The sequence below is a fragment of the Sapajus apella genome, unplaced genomic scaffold, assembly GCF_009761245.1.
Source record: "Sapajus apella isolate SASKATOON/1434 unplaced genomic scaffold, GSC_monkey_1.0 scaffold45, whole genome shotgun sequence".
In the NCBI taxonomy this organism is placed as follows: Eukaryota; Metazoa; Chordata; class Mammalia; order Primates; family Cebidae; genus Sapajus; species Sapajus apella.
In genome coordinates this window covers 19,468,142-19,492,654 of record NW_022436985.1, presented here as the reverse complement: position 1 = coordinate 19,492,654, position 24,513 = coordinate 19,468,142, and the positions used below count along the sequence as shown (strand labels likewise).

The 24,513-nt window shown below is 38.9% G+C and overlaps 1 protein-coding gene across 3 annotated transcripts in view; it reads left to right on the top strand.

The window, feature by feature from the left end:
- FRAS1 (Fraser extracellular matrix complex subunit 1) overlaps positions 1-24,513 on the top strand; it is a 464,791-nt gene that overhangs the window by 163,463 nt on the left and 276,815 nt on the right. For all 3 annotated transcript variants that reach the window (XM_032239833.1, XM_032239834.1, XM_032239832.1), the window contains exons 3-4: positions 4,596-4,703; positions 12,507-12,599. In XM_032239833.1, the coding sequence (XP_032095724.1) occupies positions 4,596-4,703; positions 12,507-12,599 (201 nt within the window). The remainder of the gene's footprint in view (positions 1-4,595; positions 4,704-12,506; positions 12,600-24,513) is intronic.

Sequence of the window (24,513 nt, the reverse complement as noted above, 5' to 3'; positions counted from 1 at the left end):
ATTTAGTTCCATAGAGATATTAATAAAAGAAAGATTTTTGATAGGTCCAATACCTAGATGAAGAAAATTTTTCTTTAAACATAGTTTGACATCAATGCAGTAATGACATTCAACATTATGAAGATTTTGTAGTGACATTATTTAAACATTGTTCTCTCAAGCTCTCACAACCTAACTGGAATAATTCAATTCTTATGGATGGATATTTTTGTGGGGGTAAACAAACTCAGGGTTGATTATTAATTAATTCAGCCAACATTCAGAAACTGTGCTAAGTGAATTTTGAGATATACAAAGAGGAATCAAATGAGATCTCCTTGCTTGAAGAGTCGTAGTCTGCTGGGAAGACAGATATGTAAACATGTCAGGAGGGCTTCCTAAGCCCAGGTACATTTAAACTTTGAATTAACATGAAGAAAAACTATGGTTTCGTGAATGAAAGTGAAAAACCTGCACCATGTTCTTAGGAGATCCCGTTTATAGTTTAGTAAGCCAAGTCCAGTGACTAGGGGCTGCTTAAAAGTATAATGGACTGCTTTCAAGTTTGAGGGTCGCTGTCAAAATAATTGAAGTGCGGAGAAGAACTTCACCTCAAGAAGTATGAATGTTGCATCTGGAGACAATAAAGATGGCTGGCACTTAGAGCCATACCAAGCTTAAGGGAGTACATGTAAGCTGGTGTGGTCAACCAATGCCTGGGTCAAAGACACGGCTCATGATTATGCCAGCTTAGTGAGATAGAGACATTTTGAATTTCCCAAGTAGTCTTGAAAACTCAACCTATAGATTCATTTCTCCCTTTGGCAATGTCCTGGATCCTCTAAGTGCTAATTAAGCTCCTAATTAAGGAATAATTTCACTTTGTTAGGTTTTACTTGTGTAGACTGGAATGAGAAGATGGGAAAGTCAAAGTACTTATGGGACTGTTTTCCCTTCGAGAAAATGAAATAGACGATATTTGCTGAATGCCTGTGACATAATAGAAAACATTTGGATTAAAAATAAATTATATTAATGGTCCTTTAATAAGTGCCAGATACTGTTCACATATCTTTACATATAGCATCTCCTTTGATGCTTTCAATAACGCTATTGAATAAGCACTTTCTCATCTCCCTTTCACAGATGAGGAACCTGGACATGGACATGTTAACTCAATAACAGACTCAGTTAATAAATGCTGTCACCAGGATTCAAACCTAGGCAGTCTGTCTCCAGAGACTGAGTCCTTAGGCCTCAGAACTCTGTGAACTTGGATAACTTGTTCAATCTCTCTCATCCTGTTTTCTTATCTGTAAAATCGGAATCATAATAATAGTGCCAGCTTCATAGGGTTGGCATGTATGTAAGGCTTTGTGTAGCATTGACTACAGATACTTTCTCCAGCCTTGCAGGATGATGGCAGAGGTGGGGAAAGCCACCCTCCCTCCATTCCACAATTGTCCCTGTGATCATCACTTCCTGCTTCCAGAGTGGGAAGCATAAGTAAGTGATCAATAAATAGTAGCTGCTGGCTTTGTGAAGTTGTCATTTTTATTTAATCTGTATCCTGAAACCAAGATGGTTTTCTTGAAATCAGCAGGAAACATACTACATTGTGGCATAGGAATAAAATTTGTTTTTCCTCACCTTCTTGTCATTGCTCTTTGGGTTAAGAGTAGACTGTAGTTATCACACTATTGCCAATTTTGAAGAATGTGCTATCGCAATATAACAGAAAGAAATTCAGAGGTATTCTAAGCTGAGTCCTGGTGCTCTTCTGCTTTGATCTCAGTGTTTTTGTAAATCAGACATTGGGAATGTAATCTCACCTTAGATAGACTTTATACTTCCTGAGTGACCCTGGAGAGGCCCCAGTGTTTGAAGCACGTTTCCCTATAAGTTATGAATTTAGCATTTCTTGACTTTAAAGGATGATTTCATTTTTTGCTTGGAAATGTCATGTATACACATGTAAATCTATATCAGTGTTGGTATATTAGTCTTGGTTCTCCAGAGAATCAATAATATATACACACATATCCTATTTGGATATCTCTCTAAGATAGAGGGAGAGAGATTTATTTTAAGGAACTGGCTCATGCAGTTGTTGGGACTGGCAAGTCCAAACTATAAACAGCAGATCAGCAGGCTGGGAACTTGGGCAGAAATGCTATATTTCAGTCTTGAGGCTGAATTCCCTTTCCTTCAGGAAACCTCAGTTTTTGTGGTTGAGGTCCCTAACGGATTGGATGAGTCCACCATATTATGGCGGGTCAGCTCCTTTGAAAAGTCAACTGTTCACGGTACTCTCCTCTACAAAATACCTTCACAGCATCATTGAGACTAGCATTTGACCAAACAAATGGGCACTAAAGCCTAGCTAAGTTGGCCCATGAAAGTAACCATTACACTTGGTTTCTGCCATTTTGTGTGAAAACGTCCGTTGCTAGCATCCACCAGTTTCCTAGCTCATCTCCGCTCTAACTGAATGCTGGTGTTCTGAGGACTCCATCAGGAGCGTAGAAACTTATTTTACTTTTTCCTAAAGTATTTTAGTAGGACTTCAACTACTGGTTGACTGAGGAAAACAGGGTGAGAAAGTTTAGAAAGGAGGGAAAAGGCCTTCACTAAGCAACTTATGAACAATGAACTCTTGCTTCCTAAGGATCTAGTGTGCCAGGCCAAGGATCGTTCTTACTTAAGGAACCCACAGTCTGGTCCAGCAAAGCTAACCAGAATATAAATGAGCACAATAAAGTGTGACAGGGGTTGGCACAGTGGCTCATGCCTGCAGGCTCAGCAATTTGGGAGGTCGAGGCAGGCAGATTGCTTGAGCCTAGGAGTTCTTCAACAGCCTGGGCAACATGGTGAAACCCTGTCTTTACAAAAAATAAAAATTTAATTGGGTGTGGTGGTGCATGCCTGTAGTCCCAGCTACTGAGAAGATGAGGTGGGAAGATCACTTGAGCCTGGGAAGTGGAGGTTGCAGTGAGCTGTAATCATGCCATTGCACTTCAGCCTGGCTGACACAGTGAGATCCTGTTGCAAAACAAAACAAAACAACAGTGTAATAGTGGGTGCAGAAGAAAGTGAGGTCACAGAGGGATAGTGAAGAGCCATACCTGAATGGTGGTTAAGGATTAGGAGTGATTCATCTCTGAGGTGTTGAGACTTAGAAGAAGCTTCTTGGTTGCAAACCCTTCTCAGGAAAAGTCAGGGAAGAGTAGGAATCCAGAGGGAGAATGAGATATGAGACCAGGAAAGAGGAGGCTGGGGTTGTCCAATAGTGTTGACCAAGTTGTCAAGACCAGGGAGATAGGTGAGGATCAGATTGTGGGGTCTGCATTTTATCTCATCAGAGGTAAAGATGAGCCATGAAATAGTTGCACTTATTTATTTATTTATTGGCTTTGAGTTTCTTTTTAATTATTTTTTTATTATAATAGGTTTTTCGTGGGAACAGGTGGTGTTTGGTTACATAAATAAGTACTTTAGTGATGATTTCTGAGATTTTGGTGCACCCATCACCTGAGCAGTGTACACTTTTAAACCAGAGAATAACATGGACAGTACTCTTCAAAAAGATTTAGTGTTTGAAACTTAGGCAAACAATATGTCTGCTTTCAACTCATGTAGGAATTTGGGTTAGGAAATCTCTGGGAAAACGGATCTCTGTATAGCCCATGGGATGTTTAATGTTTCAATTTGAAGTCATCAGAGTAACCTGTCAATGGCCAGAAACAGGTTTCTGTGGAATCTATGAGATAGTTGATTTCAAAGTTACTTCAAAATGGGCACAATTGAAATGTGGATTCAGCATGAGGGAAGGTGAGAAATAGAGAAGGCATTTCTGAAACCCTTAACTGATCCAGGGTTTACTTTTCTGTTTGTGGCCATTGTTTTCCTTTCTAATTTGTGGAGTAATAACATAGTAACATTAATTTATGTTTATTTAATTCTCTCATGTTCATGACCCCAAATAATTTGTGAGATCCTCAGGGATACTGCCCATACTTATGCTTCATTTATATCTCAGTATGCCCAGCACTCAGCCAGGCATAAAATAGTCACTCATACATGTGTTGGTGCATCTGTCTTTAGAAATCCAACTACTTACTCAAATCCTTCTTGTTTCTGATGAATGTTAGATGATGAAGTAGTAAAGAGCTGAAAAACGCAGCCTATGGTGCCTATAGTATCTAGTGGCAACTACTGCTTTTAGGATGCTGGTTAGTGCTAGTCAAAAGTGTCATTTTCCCTTAAACATGCTTCAATGGTTTCTGCTAGCTAACAGCAAAGTGAAACTTCAAGTCAGGGAGCAACTTGTCCTCCTGTGGCTTCAGGCCAATCGATGATTTTTACTCTGGGTATCGACAGCTCTCTGCCGCATCCCCTTGTCTTTGGCTACGTGGGTTCATTGTTGTGAAATGGATTATACTGATTATATTGCCCCATGGGGTTTAATCAGTGCCCAGCAAATACTGTGTGTGGTGTGCCTGTGACTTTTCTTTGTCTTTTAATTGTTCAGCATGTGGGACTATTGATGGTGCTGCTTTTGTGTGCTCATACCTTGACTGATCAGTTTTTAAATCAGAGCTTATGCCTCTTTGCAGGATGCCACAATTTGGAAGCCCGATTCATGCCAGAACTGCCGTTGCCATGGTGATATCGTTATCTGCAAACCTGCTGTTTGCAGAAACCCTCAATGTGCCTTTGAAAAGGTACGGTATCCTAATTGTGTCCTAAATGTATTGGTAAAGTCAGTGAAGGGTCAGGTTTTTGGATCATTTCAGACATCTGTTTTTGACATTTATTCTAATCTCTAATTGGAAGCTGTATGAAATGCAGAAGAGAATTTTAACATGTTATGTCTAAGAATATCCTAATTTCCAGAATTTTAATGTACCATATCTAAGAACATCTTAATTTCCATTTATTGGGCATTTACTCCGGACCAGGCACTTGGTTTAAGGTCTTAAAAATGATATTCCATTTAATATTATGTGGGGCAGGTATCTTTATTCTTACTTTATAGATGATGAAAGAGAGTGAAGCCTGGAGATTTTAACCAACTTAACCATGATCATGCAATTAATAAACTGCTGCCCAGAGATATTACCTCAAGTCTGACTGATGCCAAAGCTACTGACATTAACTGCAACATGCATGAACCACTGAATGAACTAAAAGTCAGAATTGGTTTATTGAAAAAGATTTTCTAAAAATATCATTTGGATCTGCCACTGATTGTATTATTGTGCTACCATTGGGCTCCCTAGGAACGTGAGCAAGTCTTTGATTCAATAAATATCCTTGTATTTGACCAAGTCTATGATTGGTATTTCCTCCCTTCCCTTCTGTTAAAAATTTTCAGTTTTTTTCTGACTACACATCTATTCTGTTAGAATAATACTTTTTCTAGATGCTGACTCTTTTCTTTTTAAAGTGAATCTATTTTTCAAAAAAGCTTAAGCTTTAAATTTGAACTTTTGAAACTCCCTGGACAGGACCAATTATTTTATTCATAAAGCATTCTGTCAATTTTCAAAGTTTATTTTTCTACATTTTGGCTCCTTCCAATAATTAATCTTGAGTCTTTATGCCATCCAATGCTAATAAGGTTGTGTTTGTACCTGATGTTGGAGTGAAGGCATGCCTTTAAGAGTATTCCTTCGTTTCTGCATGAGTGTATTCCTGAGAAGCCAGGAGTACTTTAAATGTTGGCAAATTTGATAATATTTTGTTGTATATTATGGAGCTTTCCATTTGTAGGGCAAATACTCCTTTAAAAAAATCACTATTTGGCTTGCTAAGTAAGTCACATCAGAATTTGAGCTGGTGGTGAAAATGCCATGAAAAATGCCCTCCCACACTTCATGTGAAGAATTGTGTTGTCATGAAGGAAGCCCTGAATTACACGTTAGAAGACATGGATTGCATTGCCGAAATCTAAACATGTTCTATATTAGAGGTTAGCAGACTCAGTCTGGCCCACTGCCTGTTTTTGTACAGCTTTTTAACTAAGAGATGCCTTTTACATTTTTTAAATGTTTGAAAAAAATTTAAAACAATATTTTGTAATGTGAAAATTATGTGAAATCAAATTTCACCATTGGTAAATAAAGTTTTATGGAAACATGGGCTCACTCATTTGTTTATGTATTGTCCTTGGCTGCTTTTGCACTATAACAATAGCATTGTATAGTTGCCATGTAGACCATGTGTGACTCTCAAAAGCTAAATATTTACTATCTGGCCCTTCATGGAGAAAGTCTCCCATCTTTATTCTATACCAAACTTGTAATTTTATCTCTTCCTAATTTGCTCTTCTAATTTTTCTCATCTTGGTAAATGGCAACGTCATTCTCCCAGTTGCCAGAAAACTCAGCGTCACCTTTGACTCTATTTTCTCTCACATCCCATATCTAGTACATCAGCAACCTCCTCCCAGCTCTTCCTTCATGAAACAATAAATTCCAAATGTGACTCCTCTGCTGTCAGTCTAGTTCCCTTATTATCATCCTTTTGCCTGGATTCTCACAGTAGCCTCTTAACTGGTTTCACTGTTTCTATACTTATCCTTTTCACTGTAATCTTGATACAGTAGCCAGAGTGATCCTAATGAAATTGAAGTTAGTTTATGTTGCTTCTCTCTTTAAACCCCTCCAGTGACTTCCAGTGGCTTCTCTTCTAACACAAAGTAACATCTCACAATGTCCTTTAAGATACTACTGTACCCCTCTCATTCATCTTCCACTGTTCTCTCCCTTGCTCACTGCTTCAGAAACCAAGCCTCCTTGCTGTTCCCTGAATACATAGGCATATATCTAAGAAAGAACAATTTCAGAGGGAACAGCAAAGTCCAAAGGCCCTATGGCAGAAGTGTGTCTGGTATGCACATATATATGTATTTGTGTGTTATATATATATATATATATATATATATATACACACACACACACATGTACACACACACAAACACACATATACACAGAAAGAAAGAGAGGTGTTTATATATATAAGTACATATATATATATATATATGTACATATTATTGCTTGATCTTTTACTTCAAGTCTTACCTGGATGCCATTATGTTTAAAATTGCAAATCTCTACCCCTACCACACATTTTGTATCCCTCTTCCAGACTTTATTTTCCTTTTTAATACTAACTACTATTTTACTGATATTTTTCGTTTACTGTCTCTTTTATTCTCTGTATATCCACAACATCTACAGTAACACCTGACACATGGTAGGCACTCAATAATTTTTTTTTTACTGACTGAATGAATGAGAGATGAAGCTAGAGAGTTGGTAAGTTCAAGGTTATGCGAACCTTGTGTAGTGTAGTATGGAGTTTGGAATTTTATTTTTCAGGTGATAGAATACTAACAAAGGTTTTAGACATAAGGGAGGAGTGGCCAGCTTTTTTAGAAAAAAAAGTCTCTCTGGTTTTTCAGAGATAATGCACAATATTAGAAATGAGGAGATCGGTTTAGAGGCTCAGAGAATCATCCAGAGCAGATGAATAGTAAAATTAGAGCACTGGTAGTGTAGGGATCAAGAGATAAGGGCAGAGTTGGCAAATATTTAGGGGATAAATCAGCAGAACCAGCTGAAGGTAGGAGGGTGAGAGAAAGGAAAAGGAGAAATGAGTGTGATGTTCTCACTTTGAATGAGAAGAAAAGCCACTGGAAGCCGCTGGAGAGGTTTAAGGGGAGAAGCAACATGATCTGACTTCAATTTCATTAGGATCATTCTGGCTACTATATAAAGATTACAGTGAAAAACCAAGTATAGAAACAGTTTTAAGAGGCTACTCTGAGAATACAGGCGAAAGGATGATAATAATGGAACCAGACTCACAGCAGAGAAGTCACATTTGCAATTTATTGTTTCATGAAGGAAGAGCTTGGAGGGGATTGCTAATGTACCAGATATGGGATGTGGGAGCAAATAGGCTTAAGGACTAGTTGCTTAGCTGAGTCACCAACTGATACTGAGAATATAGGAGAATGAGGAAAAGCAGCCCATCTGGGAAAAATGACGATTTCAGTTTGGGTGGCATTGGGTTTGAAATGTCTGGGAAAAGAGCCAGGTGGCTATGTCAGAATGGTAGCTGGATATGTAAGTCTAAGGCTCAGAGGAGAAGACAGGGCTGGGGATATAATGTAGCTGTCATCAGCACATAGATGGTAGTGCAAACATGTAGAACTAATGAACTCAGCCACAGAGATTGTGTGAGAAAAGGGTACAAAATGAAGGATGGAATTTGGGGAGGACAGTCATTTAAGGGGAGGTAAGCATAAGAAAAAGTGCTTAAGAAGATTGAGAAGCTGTGGTCAGAGAGGTGAAAGGAAAGACGTGGCCAAAGAAGAGAGTAATATCATCCCCAGGAGAATAGAAGATGCTCAGAAAGTTTGCGTTAACCATATTGAGCACAGTTGAAGGAGTCAGTGGGAGGAGAACTTAATATGGCCCTTCAGGTCTGGCAGCATGTAGGCCACCGGCGGCCACGCTGAGGTTGATTATCAGTGGAGTGAGGGGGGTGGAAACTGTACTGCAGAGAAATGAAGAATGAATGGGAAGTGAAGAAAGGAAGGCTGAATAAAGGCCATCCTTTCAGAAGCTCGACTGAGGGTAGGAGAGAAGTGGGGCCTTAGGTAGGCAGCATCACATCTGAGAGGTTTCTCTAAATCTCCCATCCCCAACCATCAAGTCCTTCAGTGTGCTTCCGTGGTGCTTTGTGCTTGCCCTATTCATATCCCCTGACCAGGCTGCAATGCCTGTTGACTTATCAGCTTCTTCCTCCAGGCACTTAGCTCCCTGAGAGCAGGAATCTTGCCTTCTTCCTATTGCAGGCCATCAAGCAGCATAGTACGCAGCACACAGAAGGCACTTAGTCAACATCTTTTGGAATGATTGCACAAGGAAAGGGAGAGGGTTTTGTTGTGTTTTGCTTTCTAGTTTTTGATAGTAGCATGAAAGATATATAATCACCTTAGGAGGGAAAGGGTAATAGCCAGACTTGAGAGAGAAGTTGAAGAGATGGGAGTTAGAGGGGAGGAGAGACAGAGTTAGTGAATTAGAAGGAGTGGTTTCTGGACATTGAGGCTTACATGAGTAGGAGAATGGGAGGCCAGCTGGGGGTTGAATGACTGGAAGGAAAAGAAGTGCTCAAGGATCTCCCTGGAGGAAATGAGAAGATGAGTGACAGTAAGGGCGAGAGAGTGCTAGACTAGGAGGCCCAGGTTCATTGGAGTGAGGACAGACTTTAAGGTTGGCCATAGCTTTGTGAAATAGAGATGAAAATCACTTGAATTGAGGTGGTTAGGGGTGTACAAAGATAAAATATCATTTTAATGGGCATTGAAGGTGTCCAGAATCATCAAGACACAGGCAGAAAAAAGCCAGAGATCCAGGTATCAGGTCTTTACTGAGTGAATATGAGACAGTGATCAGTAAATTTGTGGATCAAGGCAATCTAGGAATCAGAGAGCATGAACTCTAAGGAAGGAGATTCCTTATCTGTAAAATGAGAGGCTTGAACCAGATGATCTAACCATAAGAAACTTTTCATCTCTAAGATCATGGAAATATTCCGCAGAGCTTTTGGGCTCTTTATTTCAAGTAATGAAATAGGATCATAGAATGGAAGAACTAGAAAGGACCTTTAGAAATCATTTAGTCAGACATCCTCAGCCTACAAATGAAGAAACTGATTTTTAGTGGTTGAGTCACTGACCCAGAGCTAGGAGGTGGCATGGCCATGTCAACAACCTTAGGCTTTGGCTCATGTCCCAATGCGATTTTCACTCTACTGTGTTGCTTTTAAGTTTTCTTTTGTGCTTTCAGCAGCATGTGTTGCTGTTATTCATATCTGCTGTGGTACTCTTACATCAGTATGTGGTACAAGTTCATGAATCACTGCTGTACCTAAATTAAATTATAATTTTATTTTAGACAAAGTTTCATTCTGTGGCCCAGGCTGGAGTGCAGTGACATGATCTCTGCTCACTGTAACCTCTGCCTCTTTGGTTCAAGTGATTCTCCTGCTTCAGCCTCCCAAGTAGCTGGGATTACAGGCATGTGGCACCATACCCAGCTACTTTTTGTATTTTTGTAGAGACCGGGTTTCACCATGTTGGCCAGGCTGGTCTCTAACTCCTGACCTCAAGTGATCTAACTGCCTCAGCCTCCCAAAGTGCAGAAGATTGAGAGAAAGAACACAAAGGTATTTAGAACCTTGAATAGTTAACCCAGTTCTGTCAGAAGCTATCCTGTCTAACCATTTCTGAAGAATATGTCTGCACAAAGAACAATGCCATGCAAAGAAACATGACATTACACGGTGAGGTTTTGGCTGCAAACCTCAATGCAGATAATAATGACATTTACCTAATAAAGTTTTTGTGAAAAATAAATTAACTCTTTCTCTCTATATATATATGTCTATATGTGCATATATGTAAATATCCATATCCATATAAATTTGTAGAGGAGTACTCTGCTATTGTAAGCACTCAACAGGTGTTAGCTGTAATGATTAAACTATCATCATTGTTAGTGGTTCTCCTAAGTCCTAAGCAAGTAATCTTGTCCCCAGCAATCTTCACTGATGTTTTTTGCCCCTGCAACTACTTTCTAAAGCAGGACACTGAAAAGCCTGGAGAAGGAGTCATTTGTGTTCCATGCAGCCCACAGTTCACCAAGCCATTCAGTGTTACATGGTTAGGTGGCAGGAACTTTCTGCTTCTCATTCTTCAAGTACCCGCATGCAAAAATTTTTGTTCCTCCTTTAAATTACCTCTTTCTTGTTCCACCAGAAGTTCAATAGATGGACCAAGGAACCATCCTCTCCCCTCCCCCTACTGTCACTAGCAAAATAAATAAATAAATAAATAAATATGCACACATCCAACCCACATATATATCATATTTATAAAATGACCTTTGAGGGCTAAATTTGAAAATCAGCTTTTATGTAAAACAAAGAAAACTAATTTAGGTGCATGAAACATTCCTTGAAGTCTTCCATTCTACCTGCCTTTCCCCCTTGCTCCTGGCTTCTGTGTTAGAATATCAACAACACTTAGATAATGTTATTTTCTATCTGTATAAAATTCTTAGGGGAAATTAGGCTAATATAGTTTCTCTAATTTTCTTAGTAAAAATCAGACAAGTATAGTTTTATCTTGGGGTTCAGAGGGTACTTTTCTGAAAAGTGATTAATGTTGCACAGTATGTAGAATTTCATAAAATCCCATGTCATATAAGTTTTATCCTTTATCAAAAAAATAGGAATTTGATGGTCACTGTTACGGATGTATTTATCTGTTTAGTGGATTAGTGGTTATAAAAATTTAGTCCTATTTTCCATTCACTCTTGTAGATATAATTAATAATGTTAGAATTCTCTGATAGGTAAAATTCTTTTGTAAATGGAAGCAACCAAAAATAAATAATAAACAATAATATTAATACACATGCGCACACGCGTGCGCACACACACACACACAAAAAAAACAATTTTTTTTTATTCTACTGGTTGAATTCTTGGTAGACTTTTATCCTGTAGATAAGTCGTGATTTCCTGGCTAATGTAGGGTCTCCTACCATTTTTGATCAAAATCACTCATTGCTTGTTCTGACACATCACTAGACTTGAGAAAAATCCTAAGTAGAGGAGCAGCATGAGTAAAAAGATCTAACATGCGAGTCATGGGCCTCAAAGACAAGCTAATGCTCTTCATTCCATATTTTTAATAACTCTTAAACAGATTCTTTACAGTGGTGAATGGATGGTTGACATGTGACACCTCCCCAATAAATCCTGGGGTATCAGGTGGTGGCCTATTCTCTTGATAGTATCAAGAAACACAATTACAACGATAAAAGCCCTGAAAACAATATAGATCTTTACTAGAGCCTAGGAATTCTATTCAGCTCACCACAGTGTATATATATGATACCTCTGCAGAGATATTACTCCCTCTCAGAACTCTGTCCTCCAATCTCATATCTCAAGTAAAAGTTACCCATGAAAACTTCAGTTGCTGCACTGGTTGAAGTTCTCATGGGTAACTTTTACTTGAGACAGGAGATTGGAGCTTAGACTGCCCTAGGCTGTCTAAGACATAGACAGCTGGAAGACCTGCTAACTCTGTGGCCACCCTCCACCTGAGTCTTCTTCCTCTTTCCGGCAGGCAGAAACTGCTTGCCTCGTGTGAAACTCCAAGTGTTTGTAGTGAAAAAAGTCTCAACTTCACCACATGTGAAAAGATGTAGACTTTTTTTTTTCAAAGAAATTACTTTTACAAAGGGATTCATTTTATCTTTGAGTGAAGCTCTTCTGGGCACAGAACCTTTTTTTCAGTCTGGTCATTTTATCTTTTCTGTTGTTGTCACCTCAGAAATGCATGAAATTTGGTGAATGTAAGATGACTTGGGGTCTGATGAACTATTGTGATTCAGTGTATGCTGCTGCTGTTTTACTTTGAGCTGCTTTTAAATGCTCAGGGAGAAGTGCTTCAAATAGCTGCCAACCAATGCTGCCCTGAGTGTGTTTTGAGGACTCCAGGATCTTGCCATCATGAAAAGAAAATCCACGAGGTAAGTGTTTTCTGACCCAAAGTTGATTCTGTGTCTGCAAATCTCTGACAAGGGAAAGCTGAATGTTAAACTTGTGTTGATGAGTTTTGTTTTTTTTTTCTTTGCCCAGGCAATGGAGGATCTGAAGCCCTTTTGACTTTCTGTGAGCATTTAGGTTTCCTGTAGTATAGGAGTAAAACGTTGCTTAGGCACTACATAAATATTTGTAGATTGAATTTGTGTCTGAGAATGTTGATATTGAAGAAGTTGTGATACTGAATAATAAAAGTACTTTCTTCCTTTTGTATACTACATACATTTTTACTTTGAGAGTTACAAATAACCCTTAGCTGGTGAGAATAGCAGATGTTATTACTCTCATGGTAAATATTAAAAAAAATTTTTTTAAATATATATTATATTGTACTTTAGGATCTGGGATACATGTGCAGAACATGTAGGACTGTTGCATAGGTAGATACATGGCAATGTGGTTTGCTGCATCGATCCCCTGTCACCTATATCTACCATTTCTCCGCATGTTATCCCTCCCCAACCTCCCTACCCCTGTTGTCCCTCCCCATTCTCCCCCAATAGACCTCAGTGTGTGATGCTCCCATCCCTGTGTCCGTGTATTCTCATTGTTAAACATCCACCTATGAGTGAGAGCACGCGGTGCTTGATTTTCTGTTCTTGTGTCAGTTTGCTGAGAATGATGGTTTCCAGGTTCATCCATGTCCCTACAAAGGACACAAACTCATCATTTTTGATGGCTGTATAGTATTCCATGGTGTATATGTACCACATTTTCCCTGTCCAGTCTATCATTGATGGGCATTTGGGTTGGTTCCAGGCCTTTGCTCTTGTAAACAGTGCTGCAATGAATATATGTGTGCATGTGTCTTTATAATAAAATAATTGATAATCCTTTGGATACATACCCAGTAATGGGATTGCTGGGTCAGATGGAATTTCTATTTCTAGGTCCTTGAGGAATCACCACACTGTCTTCCACAATGGTTGAACTAGTTTACACTCCCACCAACGGTATAAAAGTGTTCCTATTTCTCCACATTCTCTCTAAGGTCTGTTGTCTCCAGATTTCTTAATGATCGCCATTCTAACTGGTGTGAGGTGGTATCTCAATGTAGTTTTGATTTGCATTTCTCTGATGACCAGTGATGATGAGCATTTTCTCATATGTTTGTTGGCCTCAATAATGTCTTCTTTTGTAAAGTGTCTGTTCATATCCTTCACCCACTTTTGAATGGGTTTGTTTGTATTTTTCTTGTAAATCTGTTTTAGTTCTTTGTAAATTCTGGATATCAGCCCTTTGTGAGATGGGTAGATCGCAAAAATTTTTTCCCATTCTGTTGGTTCCTGGTTCACTCTAATGACTTTTCTTTTGCTGTGCAGAAGCTCTGAAGTTTCATTAGATCCCATTTGTCTATTTTGGCTTTTGTTGCAATGCTTTTGGTGTTTTAGTCATGAAGTCCTTTCCTATGTCTATGTCCTGAATGGTTTTGCCTAGGTTTTCTTCTAGGATTTTTATGGTGTTAGGTCTTATGTTTAGGTCTTTAATCCATCTGGAGTTAATTTTAGTGTAATGTGTCAGGAAGGGGTCCAGTTTCTCCTTTCTGCACATGGCTAGCCAGTTGTCCCAACATCATTGATTAAACAGGGAATTTTTTCCCCATTGGTTGTTTTTGTCAGGTTTGTCAAAGATCAGATGTTTGTAAATGTGTGGCGCTGCCTCAGAGGCCTCTATTCTGTTCCATTGGTCTATATCTCTGTTTGGTACCAGTGCCATGATGTTTTGATTACTGTAGCCCTGTAGTATAGTTTGAAGTCAGGTAGAGTGATGCCTCCAGCTTTGTTCTTTTTACTTAGAATTGACTTGGCTATGTGGGCTTTTTTTTTGGTTCCACATGAAGTTTACGGTGGTTTTTTCCAGTTCTGTGAAGAGGGTCATTGGTAGCTCAATGGGGATAGCATTGAATCTGTAAATTACTTTGGGGAGTATGGCCATTTTCACAACAATTGATTCTTCCTAACCATGAGCATGGAATGTTTTTTCATCAATTTGTGTCCTCACTTATTTCCTTGAGCAGTGGTTTGTAGTTCTCCTTGAAGAGGTTCTTTACATCCTTTGTTAGTTGTTATTTTATTCTCTTTGTAGCAATTGTGAATGGCAGTTTGTTCTTGATTTGGCTCTCTTTAAGTCTGTTATTGGTGTATAGGAATGCTTGTGATTTTTGCCATTGATTTTGTATCCTGAGACTTTGCTGAGGTTGTTTATCAGTTTCAGGAGATTTTGGCCGAGACGATGGGGTCTTCTGCAAATAGAAACAATTTTACTTCCTCCTTTCATAACTGAATACCCTTTATTTCTTTTTCTTGCCAGATTGCTCTGGCTAGAACTTCCAATACTATATTGAATAGGAGTGGTGAGAGAGGGCATTGTTGTCTAGTGCCAGATTTCAAAGAGAATGCTTCCAGTTTTTGCCCATTCAGTATGATATTGGCTGTGGGTTTGTCGTACCTTTTATTATTTTGAGATACGTTCCGTCGATACCTAGTTTATTGAGAGTTTTTCGCATAAAGCGCTGTTGAGTTTTGTCGAAGGCCTTCTCTGCATCTGTTGAGATACTCATGTGACTTTTGTCTTTGGTTCTGTTTATGCGGTGAATTACATTTATAGACTTGCATATGTTGAACCAGCCTTGCATCCCTGGGATGAAGCCTACTTGATCATGGTGGATAAGCTTTTTGATGTGCTGTTGCAATGAGTTTGCCAGTATTTTATTGAAGATTTTTGCATCTATGTTCATCATGGATACTGGCCCGAAGTTTTCTTTTCTTGTTGAGTCTCTGCCGGGTTTTGGAATCAGGATGATGTTGGTCTCATAAAATGATTTGGGAAGGATTCCCTCTTTTTGGATTGTTTGGAATGGTTTCAGAAGGAGTGGTATCAACTCCTCTTTGTATGTGTGGTAGAATTCGGCTGTGAACCCATCTGGATCTGGGCTTTTTTTGGTTGGTAGGCTATTAATTGCTGCCTCAACATCAGCCCTTGTTACTGGTATATTCAGGGTTTCAACTTCTTCCTGGTTTAGGCTTGGGAGGGTGTAAGTGTCCAGGAATGTATCCATTTCTTCCTGGTTTACTGGTTTATGTGCATAGAGCTGTTTGTAGTAATCTCTGATGGTAGTTTGTATTTCTGTGGAATCTGTGGTGGTATCCCCTTTATCGTTTTTTATTGCACCTATTTGATTATTCTCTCTCATTTTTTTTTTTTATTAATCTGGATAGTGGTCTATTTTGTTGATCTTTTCATAGATCCAGCCCCTGGATTTATTGATTTTTTTTGAATGGATTTTTGTGTCTCTATCTCCTTCAGTTCTGCTCTGATCTTAGTTATTTCTTGTCTTCTGCTAGCTTTTGAGTTTTTTTGATCTCCTCTAGCTCTTTCAATTTTGATGATAGCATGTCGATTTTAGATCTTTCCTTGCTTCTCATATGGGCATTTATTGCTATAAATTTTCTTCTAGATACTGCTTTAAATGTATCCCAGAGATTCTGGTACACTGTGTCTTCATTCTCATTGGTTTTGAAGAACGTCTTTGTTTTTGCCTTTATTTTGTTATTTATCCAGTCAACATTCAAGAGCCAGTTGTTCAGTTTCCATGAAGTTGTGCAGTTCTGAGTTATTTTCTGAATTCTGAGTTCTAATTTGATTGAATTGTGGTCTGAGAGCCTGTTTGTTATGATTTCCGTTCTTTTGCATTTGCTGAGGAATGATTTACTTCCAATTATGTGGCCAATTTTAGAGTAGGTGTGATGTGGTGCTGAGAAGAATGTATATTCTGTGGATTTGGGGTGGAGAGTTCTGTAAATATCTTTTAGGTTTGCTTAGTCCAGATCTGAGTTCAAGTCTTAGATATCCTTGTTAATTTTCTGTCTCATTAATCTGTCTAATATTGACAGTGGAGAGTTAAATTCTCTCACTATTATTGTGTGGGAGTCTAAGTCTCTTTGTAGGTCATTAAGAACTTGCTTTACGTATCTGGGCGCCCCTGTATTGGGTGCATATATATTTAGGATCATTAGCTCTTCTTGTTGCACTGATCCTTTAACCATTATGTAATGGCCTTCTTTGTCTCTTTTGATCTTTGCTGGTTTAAAGTCTATTTTATTAGAGACCAGGTTTGCAACTCCTGCTTTTTTTTTTTTTTTTTTTTTTTTTTTTTTTTTTTTTCTCTCCATTTGCTTGGTAAATCTTCCTCCATCCCTTTATTTTGAGCCCATGTGTATCCTTGCATGTGAGATGTGTTTCCTGGATAAAAAGTCAAAAACTGATGGGTTTTGACGTGTTATCCATTTTGCCAGTCTGTGTCTTTTCATTGGGGCATTTAGCCCATTTACATTTAAGGTTAATATTGTTATGTGTGAATTTGATTCTGCCATTTTAATGCTAGCTCATTATTTTGCCCATTAGTTGATGCCGTTTCTTCATTGCATTGATGGTCTTTACCATTTGTTATGTTTTTGGAGTGGCTGGTACTGGTCGTTCCTTTCTATGTGTAGTGCTTCTTTCAGGAGCTCTTGTAAAGCAAGACTGGTGGTGATAAAATCTCTGAGCAATTGCTTGTTCATAAAGGATTTTATTTATCTTTTGCTTATGAAGCTTAGTTTGGCTGGGTATGAAATTTTAGGTTGCAAGTTCTTTTCTTTAAGGATGTTGAATATTGGTCCCTACTCTCTTCTGGCTTGTGGGGTTTCTGCTGAGAGATCCGCTGTGAGTCTGATGGACTTCCCTTTGTGAGTAACCCGACCTTTCTCTCTGGCTGCCCTTAGCATTTTCTCCTTCATTTTAACTTTGGTGAATCTGACGATTATGTGCCTTGGGGTTGCTCTTCTTGAGGAATATCTTTGTGGTGTTCTCTGATTTCCTGGACTTGAATATTGGCCTGCCTTGCTAGGTTGGGGAAGTTCTCCTGGATAATACCCTGGAAAGTGTTTTCCAGCTTGGATTCATTCTCTGCATCACATTCCGGGACCCCTATCAAACATAGATTAGGTCTTTTCACATAATCCTACATTTCTTGGAGGTTTTGTTCATTTCTTTTCACTCTTTTTTCTCTAACCTTGCCTTCTCATTTTATTTCATTGAGTTGATCTGCAGTCTCTGATATCCTTTCTTCTGGGTGTTCGATTCGGCTATTGAAACTTGTGTATGCTTTGCGAAGTTCTCATGTTGTATTTTTCAGCTCCATCAAGTCATTTATATGCTTGTCTAAGCTGTTTATTCTCATTAGCATTTCATCAAACCTTGTTTTAAGGTTCTTAGTTTCTTTGTATTGTGTTAGAACATGTTCTTTTAACTCAGAGAAGTTTGTTATTACCGACCTTCTCAAGCCTGTTTCTGTGAATTCATTGGACTCATTCTCCAACCAGCTTTGCTCCTTTGCTGGTGAGGAGTTGTGATCCCTTCGAGGAGGCGAGGCATTCTGGTTTTGGTGTTTTCATCCTTTTTGCACTGGTTTCTTCCCATCTTTGTGGATTTATCTATCTGTAGTCTTTGTAGCTGTTGACTTTCAGATGGGGTCTCTGAGTGGACAACATTTTTGTTGATGATGAAATTATTTCTTTCTGTTTTTTAGGTTTCCTTCTAACAGTCAGGCCACCCACCCTCCCCCTGCTGTAGAACTGATGGAGGTCTACTCCAGGCCCTGCTTGCCTGGGGATTACCTGTAGCAGCTGTAGAATAGTAAGGGTTGCTGCCAGTTTCTTCTTCTGTTATCTTCTTTCCAAAAGGTTACCCACCAGAGGTCAGCCTAAGCTCTCCTTTATGAATTGTCTCTTTGGATATACGGGAGTCAGGAGCTGCTTGAGGAGACAGTCTGTCCCTTAGAGGAGCTCAATTGCTGAGCTGTGAGCTCCGTTGTTCTGTTCAGAGCTGTCGGGCAGGTACCTTTAAGTCTGCTCCAGCAGAACTCATATCTGCTTTTGTTCCCAGGTTTTCTGCCCTGGGAACGTGAGGCTTTATTTATAAGTTCCTAACATGCTGCTGCCTTTTTTCAGAGATGCCCTGCCCAGCAAGGAGGTAGGCTAGTCACAGTCTTGCAGCATTGGTGTTGCTGACCTGCTATGGGCTCTGCCCAGCTGCTGTGTGAACTTCCTTGCAGTTTTGTTTAGGGAAGTAGAGTTAGGACTGCCTCGGCAATGCAGATCTGCCTCAGTAATGGCAGACTGCCTCTGTAATGGCTGACTGCTTCAGTAATGGCAGATTGCCTCGGAAATGGCACACTGCCTTGGTAATGGCAGACTGCCTCAGTAGTGGCGGACTTTCTTCCCCTGCTCAGAGCTGGACCATCTCAGGTCCAGCTGCACTTGCTGGGAAACTTTCAATTCAGAGCGTTTCAGATTGCTGGTCTTTGTGGGGGTGCGACCTGCTAAGCGAGATCACCTGGTTCCCTGTTTCAGCCCCCTTTTTTCAGTTGAATGGGCAGCTCTCTCTCCCAGGCATTCCAGGCACCAGTTGAAATGGCCTCTCAGATTTGTGTGGGTTTTTGTGCGGAGACCTGCTATGCCAGCTGAAACAGCCATGCTGGAAACTCGTGGCATTTCTCAGCCTGGGAATCTCCTGGTCTGTGGGCAGTAATAACCTGTTTGGGAATGTGGTGGTCACTCACCCTCTGCATTGTTCTTGCTGGTAACTGCACTGCAGAGCTGTTCCTATTAGTCCATCTTCTAAATCTGAAAAAATTTGATTGCAAAGAGCTTAGGTACTTGCCCAATGTCATATTACTAATAAATGGTATAACCTGGTCTCAATTACTGGTCTTCTGACTCCTAATTCAAGGCTCTTTTTTTACCATAGTAGAAATTTTCAACTTAGCAATCCTGGCACTTTAAGCTTTGTTGTGGGGGCTGTTCTGTGCATTTTAGAACATTTAGCCATATCCCTGGTCTCTTCCCACTAGATGCTAGTAGCATTCCTCATTTATGACAACCAGAAATGTTTGCAGACATTGCCAAATTTCCCTTGGGGGCAAAATGTTCACCTTCCCCCTCTTTAGAACTACAGGACTAGAAATGTATTCTCAAATTTTTTAAATTATATTTTCTCATTTCAGATCCTTCGGGATTAATTTAGAGGTATTAAATATGATTAAAAACTACCAACTGGAAAGTCCATAATAGAAATTATGAAAATAGAAAGTTCATCTTCATTAATTCATAAATGTTACCTGAGATAGCAGGTAAGGTTCAGTAAGATGGAAAGAAAGTTTCCTGTAATCCTCATCTTTCATCTGATACAAAACTTTCCCCAAGTTAGTGTCTCTCCATTCAGGAGACAGCATAAGAGACCTCATGTTAAGGGCATGTTTGTCAGTAACCAGTGTGGCTGGGTAGCTCTAGGACCACACAGATCTGCCATGGGTTAGTTAAAAATCCTCTTAGCCTCCCACTTTTGCTGGGACAGTTCAAAAAGTTCTCCCTCTGGTCTTTCTTTTCCCCACCTCCCTTGTGGTTCATCGCTCTGCAACAGTTACCACGCAGAAAGCTGTAAACTGAGTAAGAACATATCCATGTGTTGCTTTTCCAAATGTGACTTTCGAAATTTACTCCCTCTGAAAATGTTATATTTCTGGTACTTAATGTAACTGAGTAAAAGGCTGAATTTCAAAAGTATCATATTTTGGGAAAAATGTCTCTAGTGGGTTGCTTCTTCAAATAGAGCTAGAGGATGGATTTTTTAAGGCAAGACAAAATCTTCTGCTTTTAGTCTTAATAAAGTTAAAATAATTCTATTTCTTGTTTTTCTGTCTTTCCTCCCTTTCTTTCTTCACTTCGCCTATGTTCTTACCAAATACTCCATAGTGTATTAATTTTCTTGAGTGGGTTAAATGCTTGTCTGGTCTGGGTCTCACCTCATCACTTTCGTCACTAGTTTTGTTTGTTTGTTCATTTTTGACTCTTGTAGCATTTCCTTTCTTGCTTGTTTGGGGAGCAGTTTTCAGAGTACTTTTTCCTACCGCTGAATAGCAGTGATCCTTTCTCTTTGGTCTCTGGCTTGCCTCCCATAGGGCAGGTAATGGAGTCTCCCAATAGCTATAAAATAGCCTGGTGTTTTACAAATTTTGGAATGGTGATCTGAAGTGGAAGCTTTCCCCTAAGAGAGATTGAGAAGATGATTTAGGATAGACTGGGTATGGCAGGAGGGAAGCTGTTGAAGTAATACTGTTTCCGAGGAACATGGTTCAAAGAAAGGAAAGTGAAGGACTGGCTGAGCTAAGGGCTGCATGAGAAGACCACCCCTTAATAAAACAGTGGAGACTCGGGAGAGGACCTCCTTTGCTTGCAGAGGAGGCAGCGTCTTATACAACTGGCATTTCAGCAAGTCAAGACAAGTCTCAAGATCTTTCCTGGAGTGAGGAAAACACTTGAACCTTTTGGCTGATTCTAGGTTATTTGAGACTATTGCATGGGTTTATTACAGCCAGGATTTAGGGGATCATTTCATCTATGACCTTCGCAAAGCTATACTTTGAAATTAACTTTTGGATCTGTGCCTCACCATGCCAACCAGCCAGGGAGGCAAGTCTCAAATGTGTTTTAAAGTTGTTTGAATATTTTTTTTCTGTGCTTTCCCCACAAATTACTTTGTGAAAGGGAGGGGAAAGGACCATGAATCCCCCTTCTCTTCCTCTTTACTAATCTAATCTTAGCACCAGATAATGTCAAATCTGAGTAGATGGGGCTTGAAGGCTTATTGAAAAATGAAATGGCAGGTGGTAATGTCCTAGTGCCCAATTCGATTGAATAGAGGAGTGAGAAGGGACAGGCCTGCTCACTTTTTCTGTGAGGCTAAAAGGAGAACTAATTTATATCTGAAAAGCAAGAAATAAGTATTGAATTCTTTAGCTGTGTTCTCCTCAAAGTAGAGGATGTAATTATAATATGCACTGAACATTCCCAGATATTTAGTATTCTGGATCTTTAACTCCATAACAGGAACAAATTACGTGAAGGAAAATTATATTTTTGTTCTGTCAGTAAGCCAAGCAAATGCTTTATGACCTTATCTTTCTTTTGGACTTATGTCAACAGCCAAGCCAACTTGTTAGTTGACTACGCAGGAGAATTTTTTATTTAAGATGTTATCTGCAGAGGTTGCTTCTGCCCAGTGTCAAAATGTCATGTTTTCAAACAGGTATTAATGAGGTTAAGATGGCACGGGTAAAACTGGGTCCTGTGGGAGCATTGCTCTGTGTATCTATTATTCCTTCATTTTACAGAGCTCTCTTTGCTGCTACAGTGTATATAAGAAATAATGCTTTCATAAATGTATATGGAGAAAATTACCTATATGTGTGTATGTGTGTGTGTGTGTGTGTGTGTGTGTGTGTGTGTGTGTGTGCATGTGCTGATACCTTGATCTCTAGGCTGAGTGTATTACATGCATTATCAATGCTCAGAACACTCACTCTGGGGAAGGAGGTATCACTGTTTCAGGGACAGGTGTAAGAGATAAAAGTGGAGTGAACTTAGGTGACTTGTCTCCTCCAGAGATGTGAGAGTGATTTCTTCTCATCATGATGCACACTTTGGATCACAGTCTGGACTTTCTTCCATGGCTCTGACGTCAAACAGTGGAGCCTTTTGTGTGTGTGTGTGTGTGTGTGTGTGTGTGTGTGTGTGTGTGATGGAGTCTCACTCTGTCACCCAGGCTGGAGTGCAGTGGCCTCTACCTCTTGAGTTCAAGCGCTTCTCCCGCCTCAGCCTCTCAAGTAGCTGGGACTAATTTTTGTATTTTTAGTAGAGATGGAGTTTCACCATATTGGCCAGGCTGGTCTCAAACTCCTGACCTCAAGTGATCCCCCCACTTCAGTCCCCGAAAGTGCTGGGATTACAGGCGTGAGCCACTGTACCCGGCTTGAATGTTTTTTTAATTCCCACAGTTCTCAAGCTTATTGGGAAGGGAGAACCTATTGCTTAATTTTACATCTCTTGGGTTACATAATAAATTTACATGATCAAACAGAGCGAGTACTGAAAAGATCAGCTAATATAGCCATCTAATTTTACAGATGAACAACTTTGGTTATTGGCAGGCTGTTGTTACAATTAATTTTTCTGGTGGCTGTCTGAAAGGTAGTGTGTCTGCAATGTTTTGGAAACAACAGTGGTGTTTCTTGGTGGTAACGAAAGGTCTTGTTTTATGAAGTGAAATGTCTAGATGTTTAAGCAGTCTTCTTATTTTTAATAAAAAGAAGTTTACTTCAAGTTGTTCTGTACAGTCTTTAAGACATTAAGATTTGACTTTAAATATATAGTCAAATATATATAATTTAAAGACTATGCAGTTGCGCAAACCAAGGATTTACTTGGCCACATGCACAAGTCTTTAAGACTTTAATTTTGACTTTAAGATATATAAATCATTCATTAGATACTTTAGACAATAACTTGCTTTCTGATGACAAAAATATATTTTCTTTGGGAAAATCTGGAAAAGATAAAAGTATACAAAAAGAAAAAATATCACCAGTAATCCTAATACTCTGAAAACCACTGTTAATGTTCGTTCAGTTTTGGTGGAGGGATTGGCAGTGGAGATAGATAGATAATACATACAGATCTTTGTTTTAACATAATTGGAATTATGCTGTGTTTTATGTCTTGCCTTTTTACATAACATTATATTGTAAATAGTTCCTTAATGTACTCTTGGAGAACATCATTCCCTATTATTAGATATTTGCGTAGCTTCCAGTTTTTACTAAAATATTTCCAATTTCACTATAAAGAGCAATAAATGGAGTTGCTTGTATTTAAGGCTTTTGTGTGTCATTAATCATTTTCTCCAGATAACTTATAAAAAGTGAAATTAGTAGGTCAAAGCATCTAAAGAGTTTGAGTATTGAAGCTGTGACATCTTTAGTCATTAAAATTTAAGTCTTCTGTGTTTAATGATAAGCCCAGGCGAAATACCATAGATAGTGCATCCTCTTTTCAAGTGTGATTATCCTGCATAGGCCTCTTCTGGTTAAGTGAGTCCAGGTGTTATCGTCAGGGAAGGCTTTGTGTATGAGAGAATTTCACTTTTCTGCAGCTTCACCAACACTAGGTACTGCAAATTTTAAAGTCTTTTCATATCAGATATTTAAAATGTTATCCAAGTTTTATTTTATAATTAGTATTTTTTACAGTTAATAAATTTGAACATTCTATACGTTTATTGCTATTTTAAAAATTTGAAATGTCTTTTCTTACTCCTTATAAGTGCTTTTCTATATTAGAGTTTAGTTCTAATTAACGTAATTTGCAATTTTTAAAATTAGTTTGTCCTTTGCCTTTTACTTTTATTTTATAAATTTTATAATGTATTTTTGGAAGATTTAAAAATTTTAACTCATTAAAACCTATCAATTTTAAATTCTTTCTTTGCTTTCATGTGTAGGCCTTTTCAAGCATAAAGTTCAATTACCCTGTCTTTTATTAGCCCACAGTTTGTGGACGTACCCATTTCCATGCTGTACTAAATTTGAAATTTATACATAATTGTAGCAGAAGTAAGAATGGATGGGAAAGGACTTGACCTTCGTTATTTGTGTCCGTTCGTACTACTTACAATCAACACAAAGTGTGGAAGAAGGGAGGAAGGTCAGGAACTCATGCACTAGAAATGGGAGAAAATTGAGCAGCTTTTTAATTTTAAGATGTTTAATTGACAGATGAAGATCAAATATAGTCAAGGTGTACAACACAATTGGATATGCATATATATTGTATAATAATTACCACAATCGAATTAATTAACTCATCCATCACCCCTCATGCTGTACCTTAGATCCCCAGAACTTGTTCCTCTGATAGCTGGAAGTTTGTAGCCTTTGGCCTACATTTTCACAGCTCTGGGTAACAC